This window comes from Carassius auratus, chromosome 24 (genome assembly GCF_003368295.1).
Source record: "Carassius auratus strain Wakin chromosome 24, ASM336829v1, whole genome shotgun sequence".
NCBI lineage: Eukaryota > Metazoa > Chordata > Actinopteri > Cypriniformes > Cyprinidae > Carassius > Carassius auratus.
The window spans coordinates 958,768-971,805 of record NC_039266.1 but is presented as its reverse complement, the minus strand read 5'-3'; the positions used below and the strand labels follow the sequence as shown (position 1 = coordinate 971,805).

Here is a 13,038-nt window from a genome sequence, read left to right as displayed (position 1 = left end):
GTCTGCAAGTGCTCAAATATAGTTTAAGTTACGGTCGTCCCTGAGGTACAAGGGAGCTGAATGCATCTATAGGATAAGAGAACACAATGCTCACTGTGTGCACACCCGCCTGGATACAGTTACACTGTCAGGTGGAACCGAAGAGCCTCGTGTTGTTCGCCTTCATTCCGCTGCTCGCGTTCACCTTGAGAGTGCAGACGGGTATTTTGGGGAAAACTGTTTTAACAATGCCGGACTGGATCCGAACTTTTAAGATTGCTGGTCCAAATGAATGACTGTACGCCATGGAGACCGCGCGAGAAGAAAGCGCGCGGGGGAGCGATGATGATGCGGCCCAAGAAGACACCACAAGTGTGAGTAATTCATGCTGCTGGACCCCTTCAAAATCACTATGATAACCATAGCTTCCGACAAAATAACACGAGTCTCTTTAGTTTATGTTATTAATGCCAAATCACAATTTAGAATAGTGTGGGATATTCTACAAATAGCCTAAAGAAGAAAAGTATAAATATTGTATCATGCTTTTGGATTTCACATTGATTTTTTTTTTTATTATTATATTTTCAGTATAATAAAAGTAACCGTATCTACGTTATTTTATCGTAAACTGCAGATACCGTGGTACTTTCTGTGAGGGGTAAAGCATTTGATCTCTGCTGAAATTATGAATTTAGAGACGTCGGCTATAAAGTTTGATATTTATTAGACTTAAAAAAATTATTTGCTTATTAGAATAAATAATTGCATACAAGTTAGTTTATCTAACGTTATCCTCTCATATCATTATAATATATTTTATAACATATTCCTCACTATACCTCCTAGGCGAAAGATAGGGACCGTATGTAAAGTGACTTAGATAAATGTTCAATGACTCTGTCATTTAAAGTGTACACAAAGGTACACAAAGAAAAGCACCAAAATGCATGAAACATAAATATTTGTTTGTATTTGTGCACATCTTAACTTTTCTCTTCATAATTAAGGGAGACAGATCCATTACACGTTTTTCTGCCCTTATCGTTTGGCCTATATTTCGTAGACGGTCCCTATGTAACTTAACATTTTTGAGTCATTTAACATTTAAAATTTAGGGAGGCAAACGTGAAATTTACTTGATGTCAAATAAAACACATTTTGCGGTTGTCTGAAAAATATCAAGTATTGGAAAGACTTTTAACCCACGTTATCTCATTGTAAATTAAATACAGCGAACGAGATGGGATGACATCGCGTAAATAATGTATGACTGGACAACCACAACGAATGCAACACTCATGGTGATGGTCTCAAAACACAACTGACCAGTGCAGACTGTAGACTCTTGTCCTTTTGTTACACTCTAACTGACCCTTCAGAAATGTTTGTTCATCTCTAATTAAATTTAGCCTAAAAATACCCTGGTGTTACCATGCAAAAAAACCTTTACATTTGAACTTTAAATTTGAATATGGGATAATTTGATTGTATAAAAAAGGATGACCCCATAAAATAATGAAAATATGGTAGTAAACATTTGAAGTTTATCAAAAAAGTTAATCATAGTTGTCCTAAGGCAAAAACGCATTTTGGATTTAGATTTTAGGACAAGTTTTATGAAAGGTCAGGTCAGGAAAGGTCATAAAGTTAATCATGATCCACTTAAAATATAGACTAGTGTAGTTTAGACATGAAATGTTCATATTGTATTCCAGAAAACCCTGGCCTAAATGCATCTATCAGGCTGCATAGAGATTGCAGAAATTGGTTTTATTTTATTTTTTGTTTGGGAAATGACTGAAGCAGTTGCCTTTAGGTCATTGTGAGCTCAGAGTGAGGTGGATTTTGTAACCCAGTTGGATCTCTCTCAGAATTACTGAGTGACTTTACCATGTAACTCTAACCACTCATTGCAATAATATCTGTTTGTGATAAGGCCACAGCACACACCCTATATCCAAAAACTGAAGCCACTAATTTCCCCCTTATTTTTCTTTTGAACCCTTAAAAATACATCAACATAGATGTCTTACTCAAGAAAAGTGAAAGACGTTGAGTCCTGAAATGACAACAGTGCTTTGGCGGCGTAATGTTTGATATCTTCATGACTTTTTCGTTGTGTAATAAAACTATCAGAGAGTTATAACAATACTCATGCAAATCACCATAATCCAGATCATCACACTGTTGGTTCTCCATTAACAGCAGATGGCTTTTTTTGTGCCAGTGTTACCTCAGATCAGAATGTGATACATACCTGTGGTTTCAGGTAGCTGATGTGTCCGTGGAAGTGGCTACGGTGGACGCAACTCTTAATAAACTATGCAGAAGATACAACGGACGCAGGAGAAGAGCAAAAAAGATAAAGAAGAAAAATCCGATACTGGATCTACAGAATCTGGCCATTCTCATCACAGTGGTGGTGTTTGTCATTGTGGTGATAATGTGGTCGCTTCTGTGGGTTTTTATATGTAAGCTAAACACAAACACGAATATACTGTTCATACCCTTGTGAAAAAGAAGTGTGCTTAATTGTGCTGAATGTGCACTTGTAGTGTGCTTCAACGTTTGTAAGTTTATATTTTAAACTAAACTACTTGATAATATCATATTTAAGAAGTAGAAGGCCACTTAAGTGTTCTTAAAGAAACTTTCATGACTGTTACTTAAAACCGTTTTTAAAAAGTGTGCTTTGTAAGGATGTCAAAATAAGGGTTTTAATTTATAAAGCATGTTTCCAGTCATTATGTATTAATAATTATATGTCATGTATTAAATAAGTACACTTATTTTAATGTTGACGTAATTATAATTTTAACTGTTGATTATTTTAATAATTATAATATGTATCATTACTGATAAGCATTTAAATTAATATATATTTTAAATGTATTCATTTCAAATTCATCATTACCATCCATCATATACATGACATGGAAGTTTCAGTAGAAATAACATTAAAGCATACCGTATTTTTCGGACTATAAGTCGCACCTGAGTATAAGTCGCGTCAGTCCAAAAAAAAAGTCATGACGAGGAAAAAAACATATCGTCATAAACATAAGTTGCACTGGACTATGAGACGCATTTATTTAGAACCAGGAACCAAGAGAAAACATTACCGTCTATAGCCGCGAGTGGTAATGTTTTCTCTTGGTTAATTTCTTTCGGATCATGTCAAATTAATTTTGATAAATAAGTCGCACATTACTATAAGTCGCAGGACCAGCCAAACTATGAAAAAAAGTGCGACTTATAGTCCGGAAAATACGGTATTTTAATTTAGCATTGCTTGTTGTCCGTACATTTTTCTGATCATTTTTCAAACAAATAAAATTTGGTTTAAAGTATTGTTTTCCTGCAATAAGCACTCTGTTTAAAAGTGTATTTTCACTAGGGTATTCAAAATAATATCCACAGTTTAACCGTCATTTAACCGAAATGCACACTATGTTTTGTAGTCCGGAGAGAGAGCAACAGTGGTGTGTATTTTGCTGGTATGTTCCGTGTTGCCAACGTGGAGTTTATACCAGAGTACCGGCACGCTGACTCCAGTGAGTTTGTGTCCATGGCAAACCGCATTCAACATGTGGTGAGTGAAACCGCATTAATATATCATAAGAATAAATGACCTTAAAAATCATTAAAACCCTCACCTTAATATTTGAATCCAAAAAGATAACCAGCGTATACCGAACATCTTCAGTGTCCAGACTCTACAAACAAACCGTCATCTCTGATCTGAGGTACAGTCACTCCAGTATTACTCTGCTAGGTTATATTTCCAGTAAAGTATCCATTGAAAGAATGCACTACTTGATTTGCTATTTTGACATTTTTCCTTTGGAAGTTCACTTTTAATGTAAACATGAAGTCACTAATTATTTTTAGTAATAATGTTTAAATATTATTTCAGTAAATGATGCTATAATCTCTGACCTCGCGTCTACAGTAATAACAATCAAGGTGGTGTACTGGTGCATTTCTGGATGATCTTCGTGGTGCCGCATCTGAAGACTCCATCAGTGTGTGAGGACTGTGTGAGTGCCATCCTCAAAGACTCTGTGCACATGAGTCTGCAGAACCGCTCTTCAGTGGGCTTCCTGCAGGGCCTTCCTGTGGACATCGACTCCATTCTTGTTAATGGTAACCCTTATTTACATGGTTATATTTTGTGCATATATTCCTTGTTAATTTTTTTGTGAATAATTTTAGCTTCAAAAAATATTGAAATTTTCAGTTTCTTTTTCCTTGTTTTCCCAGTTGCTTTGCGCTCAGATTACTCATCAACAGCTGTGGGTGAGTCAGTCACAACTGATAAATACATAAACATGACAAACCTAGGTTGTGCACAATTCAGAACTGCTTTTTAAATTCTAGTTTATTCCAGAACTTGACTTGGATTTGCATTTAAGGTAGCAGAAAGAATGCAAAATGGCAGTTTGAATAAAAAAAAAATGGAACGTACACTATCGTTGAAGTTAGGAGTCGGTCAGTATATTTGTATATATCAATCAGTATAGTTTTTGATAGAAGCCTATTGTGTTAAAAGCAGTTATATTTGATGAACAGAATTTATTTGAAATATTTTGTAACAGTGTAAATGTTCTAAACTGTAACTCAATTTTATGAGTCCTTTTTTACTGAAGAAACGTATTGAAACAAAAACAAAAAAAATCGTACATGGTTCATGTACATATTTTTTTTTTTTTATTAAATGTCATTTAATTTTTAGAATGCTAATTTATCCAAGTCTTTAAAATGGCATCTTGGATGTCGAAATTTATTTTTTAATTAAAAAAATAATAATTTATATATAAAGTTAAATAGATGTAATAATTTAATTTAATTTAATTTAATTTTATTTAATTATTTGAATGTTTAGAAATTGAAATTTTTATTCTTAACTTCTAAATCAATATCAAGCAAAGCCTTTGTGAATGTCTATTTTTATTAACAGAACCTGGTACTGTGTTATTGCAGTGCTGTGTATGATGGGTGCTTTTATCATCTCTCTGTGTGTCCAGGCTCTCAGTGTGTGGATAAGCTGTACGCAGGGGTCCCTGACGTGAGTATTCCCCTCAATGTGTTCTCTTCATGGGGAGGCTTGAGCTGCTACATCAAACTGACAAGTGCTCCAGGCTCTGTCATCCGTCTCACTGTGAAGAGCTTTCGTATTGACCCTAGTGACTGCGTCTATGATGCCCTCACCGTGTATGACTCTCTGCTTCCCATGAGAGGCATGATTCTTTACAGGTAGAGTAGAATGCTTTATTATTATATGCCTATGGATATATACCTTTTAAGATTTTTTTTTTTGTGGATTTTGGGGGAAGTCATTCCGGAACATCTTCATGTAGATGTTTTGCAACACATTCAAATGCTCCAGAACAGAAAAACAGGAAGACAAATTATTTGACAAAAAACACTGAGATGATCAGTTTCATTTGATGCATCTTTTTAAAGGGTTTGTGAATCAGTGTCAGCCCCGATCTCATTGGTCTCCACCTCCAATGTCATGCTGCTCTCCTTCAGACTCACCCAAGGCAATAAGATCTTCCGAGGACACTTCCAGGCTCTCATGGAAGAGCGTGAGTCCCTTGACTAAAGTATCTGTATGATTGTATGGCTGATTGTGATCCTGAGGCCCTCTCATCTTTCCCATACACAGAGTGTATGAATACGATAGCATTACCCGCTGGCCCAGGTGATGCTGGAGTAATAACCAGTCCGTTCTTCCCCAGCCTGTTGCCCCGTCAGTGCTCCTGCACCTGGATGTTTCAGGTACTGCACCCAATCAAAAGCTTTTTTTAATGTGCAGCAATATTATCCACAGCATCCATGTGACAAATGGGTGTTTATGTGTCAGATGCCCAGCGGTGCTCTTGGTGTGGCTCTCAGGTTCCAGAACTACATGCTAAAACTAAAAGACTTGCAAAACTGTGAACACGGCTGGTGGAAAATCAATGAGATTATGTAAGTGATATTTCCGAGGAAATAATCTTTAGATTTTTTTTTTGTTAAAGTACATTTCATTTATGTAGTTATACCATATATTTTTTAGAATAGTTCACACACACATTCACACTGCCTATTGCTTATTATCATTATTTACTCACCCATTTTACTTTTTACTGTGAAAGCAAAAAAAAATATCTTTTAAACATCTCTTTTCCATACAACAATAGTTTACACTGGGCAAACACCAAAAAAGACCCATAAAAATGTTCCATACAACCCAAATGTTTTGCCACAGAAGATGGTCAAACAGATTTGGAAACAACATTATGGTGGGTAAATAGTGACAGATGTTGCATTTGGCGATATGTTCCTTTAATGTTGATAGTAAATCCTATTTATCAGGTTATAGACTGATTCTAAACATTTTATGCTGGTATAGAAATAAATGCAACTGATTTACAGATACTGTGGAAATTACATTGACTATTCAACCGTCTTCCGTATTCCTGCGCAAAACCCTGAAGTGGTTTTCCGCTGCAGCTCACGAAGTGCTGACCAGTCCTTCAATGCCACTTACAGCAGCTACAACACCAGCCAACGTAAGAACAATGCTGCCAAAACAGAGGAAATGCAGAACAATTTCAATTGTCATTTTTCATCAGTAGTACATTCTCACTTACGAGCAGAGGAATAATATGTTATGAGTCACTAAAATGACTCATGGCACCGAATGTTCTAACTCTGGACTTGTTTTTTTGTTGTTGTTTTTTTCAAGCATGTCCAGAGGGTCACTTCCTGTGCTCCACAGGTCTGTGTGTGGAGAAGTTCAGGCGCTGTGATGGACTGGATGACTGTCAGGATGAAAGCGATGAGATGTTTTGTTGTAGGTTTAACCACCAGATCACGTAAACCCAGTAGTTCTACAATGGTAAAACTATCCAAATTTTGTCAAAATTCACCATTTTATTAGCAGTTATCTTTATTCAACAGCGAAACCTCCTAAAATCTGTGGAGGTTTATCCCCTTTGCACCCATTATACATCTGTAATGGAGAGACGGACTGTTCCAGTGGTAAAGATGAGATCAACTGTACTCAGGGTAATGTGAGAACTATTTAAAAAGTCTCACTTTGAGATGTGTTAATTGTATGTACAGTGATTAATGTGTTGGCTGTGCAGAGACTAGCTGTTCTGGAGTCAGTTACCAATGTGGCAATGGAGCCTGCATTCTTAAGAAAAACGCTAAATGTGACGGCTTACATGACTGCTATGACCGCAGTGATGAGAAGGACTGTGGTGAGTTTTACTATGGTAACATCCGTAAACATTGTGTTACTCATCAAATTGGTTTGTAGATCTATAAAGAGACAGAACTGATTTTTCATAGTTTAAACACCATTCATGTCTGTTTTAGGGAATTGCAGTCATATTCTTGAATTCCACTATCATTATTAAAATCTCGTATGAGCTAAACAATTAACAGTATGGTAACTTCAAATTTCAAGATTTAAAATAATCAAAATTAATTATAAAACTAAACACAAGAAAATGTACAGAAAAAAATCAGAAAATAAAAAAACATGCAAAATCATCTGAATTGCAATCAAAATTAAAGCGTTAAGGGGCCCTCGCAATTTGAATTTTAAGTGGTAAATATAGGAGGAATATGTCATTTATTTGTGCCAAACTTCCTGCTGCCAGCTGGTGCCACTATGACTATAAAGGGGCGGTCACACTGCACTTTTTGTTCCATTGACTTCCATTCATACTCATGCGAATGCGTCAGACCTGAAACGCAGGCTCATGCGCATTTCGCTGCGTTCGAAAGTTCAAGTTTGGTGAACTCTGACCTGCGAATTCGCATCACGTGAAGTCGTGTGACCAGTAGATGATCGATACTGCGTGACCTCTCTGTACAGAAATAAAAAAATGAAGGAAGTGCCAATTTTAGCCGTAGCGCAGCATCGTATTTTATATAACGTTAATACATATTTAAAAGATAATAAAAAGAAGCCGCATGGTTCGCAGTGTCAATGGAAACAGGAACAGATGGTACATTTGAATGAGGACATGTTCTATAATTTTTTATTGTTAAGTGTGTATATATTTATAGAGAGAGAGAGAGAGACAGAGAGTACAATATAATAAGACGCTTTCGACACCGTCGCAAAAGACAGTACAAGCACAGATTAATCCATGTTGTGATAACTGAGGGGAAACCGTTATATCTTGCTCCCGCCCATATTCGCAGCGGCATCCGAAATAATTTTGCACGTTCAAAGGTTAGTGTGACCGCACCTTAACTGAATATTGGCATGTAGATGTCTTCAAGCCAGGACTTTGGTCAAAAAATATGAAGTTCGGTGCAGATTGAACATGGTATGTTTGAGTTATGCTGGGTAAACACTGAAAGATTTTTTAAATCTTATAAGACCACAAACATGAGGACAAAAAAATCCTAGATTTAACCATTTTGCTCCTAAACTGTGTGTTGTGCCACAATGTTCCCCCCACACATCGTAAATATTCAACATTCATTGTCCACACAATGCAAATTACATAATCTTCTTGTGTCTGATGTTTCAATATAATTTGCAGCCTGTGGCAATCCCACCGCTTCAAAGCGTGTTTCTGACAGTGCCGCCACACAGCAGCGTATTGTGGGCGGGATCAATGCGATGGAGGGGGAGTGGCCATGGCAGGTCAGCATGCATTTTTCTGGTCAGATGTACTGCGGAGCATCTGTCCTATCTGATGAGTGGCTTCTTTCAGCAGCGCACTGTTTCAGCAAAGAAAGGTGAGAGATGTCAGGTAGACCTACAGTATAAATTACTGAATATCAATGTTTAATACCTTTTTTGTTAGCAGCAATGAGCTGGACTTAATGCAGTTTGAGCATGTGTGATTTTTGACGCTTTCAGGTTGGCAGATCCACGTATGTGGATGGCTCATCTAGGCATGCTAAACCAGGGCAGTGCCAAGCATGTGGCCGAGATCCGTCGATTCGTTGTGCATGAATACTACAATGCGAGAAATTTTGACTATGACATCGCCCTTGTGCAGTTGAAGAAGGCCTGGCCCAGCAGTTTGGAAAAATATATCCAGCCTATCTGTCTGCCGGCCCCTTCACAGACATTCACTGAGGGACACCGCTGTTGGGTCACCGGCTGGGGCTACCGTTCTGAGCAGGGTAAAGAGCTAAAAAACACTGACAAATGATGGAACAGTAACATTTTATGTTTTGGGGTCAGTAAGATTATTTTATGTTTTTGAAAGTAGTTTCTTATGCTTACCAAGGCTGAATTTATCTGATCAAAAGTACAGTAATATTGTGAAGAATTATTACCATTTAAAAAAAAAAAATATATATATATATATATATATATATATATATATTTTTTTTTTTTTTTTTTTTGTTATATATATATATTTTAATTTGTAATTTATTCCTGAGATGATAAAGACAAATTTTCAGCAATTACTCCAGTCTTCAGTGTCACATGATCCTTCAGAAATCATTCTAATATGCTGATTTGTTGCTCACGAGACTTATTGTCAATGTTTTCATAACAGCTGTCCAACTTAATATTTTTGTGAAAACTATTATATATATTTTTGATGAGTATAAAGTTCAAACGCACTTGTTTGGATTTAGAATTTTTGTAAATTTCTAAAAGGCTTTACTCTGTTTTGATTTGTCCTTGCTGAATAAATGTATTAATTTTTTAAAAATATATAAAAATAAATAAAAACCACTTACAGAACCCCAACTTTTAAACAGTACTCAAACTAGAAAGAGAGTCGGTTTCTTGTTTATATGTCTCTTAGTGTCTTTTTTTTTTTTTTTTTTTACAATATATGGCATAGAAATATATTTTTCCCTCTGTTTATACAGATAAGATTCTACCCACTGTATTGCAGAAGGCAGAAGTTAGCATTATAAGCCAGAGTGAATGCAAGAGAAGCTATGGCGCTGTATCACCCCGCATGCTGTGTGCTGGTGTGCCCTCAGGAGAGCAGGATGCCTGCCGGGTGAGGGAAGATAACAACCGTTGGACTGGTTCCTGCTTTATGAACCGAACATAAGCTTAGTGTCTCATTTCAGAGCATTATTAAAGGACTAGCCTTTCTCTGTGATGAAAGTGAGCTGTCTCTTTGGATTTTTACATAACCAATTTTTGATTTCAGGGAGACTCAGGTGGTCCTCTGTCCTGTCAAGCCCACTCAGGCGGCCGCTGGTTTCTGACAGGTGTTGTGAGCTGGGGTTCCGGCTGTGGCAGACCCAACTTTCCCGGAGTTTACACAAGAGTGGCCAAGTTCGTCGACTGGATCCAAAGACATATTCAAAACTTGTGAAATGCACAGCCAATAAATCCACCTTACAATGAATTATGTATTTCATACACTCGAAACAAGCCATTGTCATCTCAACTGTTCCACAGCAAATAGGCTATGTGTTACTTAATGGTCTGTCAATCATGTAACACCATTATAATACATTTGTCTTGAATAATACATTACTTGTAGTCTTTTTTTCAGCAATTACAAATAATTCCTGCCAAATAAAAAACAAGTTATCATTTATACTAGCCTATATAGTATGTACATATTAAACATTTTTAAATTATATAAATGATTAAAAATGGCATATATTAGCTGGTCTTACAGCCTGGTCATAGTTGGTTTGCAGGCTGGTTTTAGAGGGATTTTGACCACTTTTTATTATTATTTTATTTTTTTAGCTGGCCATCTTGACCATAGCCAGGTTGGGAGGCCAACTATAACCATCTACTTTCAGCTTAAACCAACTAAGACCAGCCAACCTTCTTATGTTAGTTTTAGCGATCTCAGCATGGTTAATATAATAATAAATAATAACTATTATTAATAACAGTTTCATTGCATGAATTTATGGAACACTTATCTCAGATAGGTCAGTTGCAGCAGCTTATGTGGGTTAAAATATTTTGTATAATACCAAAGTCCCTATAAGGCAAGTCATGTCACTCGGCGGCCATCTTTGAGTGCAGCTCCTTTCACTTTGTATGGGGAAACATTAAATTCTCCCAAACTGTTCACTAAGATTACCATAAAATTTCATATTTGAAATAACCATTGAAATCTAACAACAACTGTGTCATAAATGTAGTTTCTTTTCTCAAATAACTCAAATAAGCTTATTTTTTCAGGCAAATTTGACTAGACATGTTACTTTGTAGCTAAATATGCTAATTGTTTATCCAATATTAATAAATATTATACAAGTTTGAGCTTAAACCCTATTTATTAATCATTATTAACAATAGTGTAAGTAAGTTAATGCTTTAAAGGGGGGGTGAAATGCTTGTTTTCACTCAATATCCTGTTAATCTTGAGTACATATAGAGTAGTACTGCATCCTTCATAAATCCAAAAAGTCTTTAGTTTTAGTATATTCATAAGAGAAAGATAGTCTCTACCGATTTTTCCCGGAAAAACACGACCGGCTGGAGGCGTGACGTGTGGGTGGAGCTAAAGAATCACGAGCGCGAATAGGCTTTTGCGTTGAGAGGATGCGGAAGCTGTGACATTACTGTGAGGGAAAACCCATCATCCAAAACAAACCATGGCTTACAGTCAGATTCAGCCGTTTATTTATGATCCAGAATCAGATCCAGAGGCTGAAATTGAACGAAAGCAGCAGCAGGAACGACTCGAGTCTCTGGCATAGGAGGCGAACGCACTAACAAGGAGGCAGAGATATTTGAAGCAGTTTTACTCACCGCCTGCGGTTCCAACACACGATCGTGACCCTTTTTCGTTGGGATTGCATCATCCTTAAGAAATAAACGATACGCAAATCCGTCGTCAAACTGGGCCTTGTGAACAAGCATCTTCGAAATGCAGGGAACAAACAAAAACACTTGCACAACTCCGTTGATGCTCTGTTAAAATAAACTCCATCCACTGGTCCCTTAATGCTGTTTTTTTTTTTGGTAATCTGTGCATGGTTGTCTTGCCCTGGCAACCAAAAACACACTTCTTTTGTGACTTTTCGCGATGCTCTCGCTCTGATCAGTGAAATGTCTGTGCTGCTCAGCCTCGCTATACGGGAGCGCGCGCTCTTCTGGGAGAAGTGCCCTTAAGACCCATATAAGGAAATTCCCCTCCATCTAACGTCACACAGAGCCATACTCGAAAAAAACTTTCCGAAACTTGTGACAAACCGGAAGGAGTATTTTGGGAACAAAAATACTCCTTCAAACATACAACTTAATTTTTTTAACTTTGTCCATGTTTAGCATGGGAATCCAACTCTTTAACAGTGTAAAAAACTCAGTATGCATGAAATAGCATTTCACCCCCCCTTTAATATTGTTTTTTCAGTTTTCGTTTTGTTTGTAAAAGTAACTTGTTAGCCTATTTCAGTCCAATTGTCCTGTTCATTAAATGGTTAGTTCACCCAAAAATCAAAATTATGTCATTAATGACTCACCTCTATGTCGTTCCAAACCTCCGTTCATCTTTGGAACACAGTTGAAGATATTTAAGATTTAGTCCGAGAGCTCTCAGTCCCTCCATTGAAACTGTGTGTACGGGTATACTGTTCATTTCCAGAAAGGTAAGAAAAACATCAAAGTAGTCCATGTGACATAAGTTAGAATTCAAGGACCGTTTCTGTCAGAAGTGTCCGATTTGCGAACCGAGGAGCTGATGATACTGCACATGTGTGATTCAGCGTGAAGCACAGTATCATCAGCTCCTCGGTTCGCGAATTGGACACGTCTGACAGAAACGGTTCTTGACTCGAGAACGAGTCAATCTTTTATTTGTTATGTGGTTCGGCTCGGCGTTCATCTTTAGTTCTCTCTTCACAGCAGTTCAGTTAGTGTACCGTTTGAGTAAATTAATTACTCCGGGAAATTGGTTCGTTTTAACTCAGAGCCACATTAAAAAAGTTAGCAGCTTAAGTCATTTGTGGATTAATGCTAATTGGAGACGTGAGCCCTTTCAAATGATTCAGTTCGATTAGTTGAACTGGTTCAAGAAGATCCGGTTACATCAAATGATTCGTTCGCGAACCGGATATCACTAAACTGCAGTGTTTTGAATGGTC

The 13,038-nt window shown here is 37.0% G+C and overlaps 1 protein-coding gene across 1 annotated transcript; it reads left to right on the top strand.

Annotated features, from left to right (window-relative positions):
- The first annotated feature begins 140 nt into the window (after positions 1-140).
- On the top strand, positions 141-10,492 carry LOC113041940 (transmembrane protease serine 7-like). The gene is made up of 18 exons (XM_026200528.1): positions 141-353; positions 2,252-2,453; positions 3,444-3,574; positions 3,661-3,728; positions 3,935-4,128; positions 4,246-4,281; positions 5,010-5,238; positions 5,449-5,573; positions 5,654-5,766; positions 5,852-5,958; positions 6,406-6,542; positions 6,719-6,826; positions 6,934-7,041; positions 7,122-7,238; positions 8,541-8,739; positions 8,864-9,132; positions 9,838-9,974; positions 10,131-10,492. The coding sequence occupies exons 1-18, from the start codon at positions 285-287 to the stop codon at positions 10,296-10,298; spliced, it is 2,517 nt and encodes an 838-aa protein (XP_026056313.1). The 5' UTR covers positions 141-284; the 3' UTR covers positions 10,299-10,492.
- Positions 10,493-13,038: the final 2,546 nt, after the last annotated feature.

Coding starts and splice junctions, on each gene's coding strand:
- LOC113041940 (XM_026200528.1), top strand. CDS start 285: ATGGAGACCGCGCGAGAAGAAAGCGCGCGGGGGAGCGATGATGATGCG. Junction 3,575..3,660: donor CAAACCGCATTCAACATGTG/GTGAGTGAAACC, acceptor GAATCCAAAAAG/ATAACCAGCGTATACCGAAC. Junction 7,239..8,540: donor CAGTGATGAGAAGGACTGTG/GTGAGTTTTACT, acceptor TATAATTTGCAG/CCTGTGGCAATCCCACCGCT.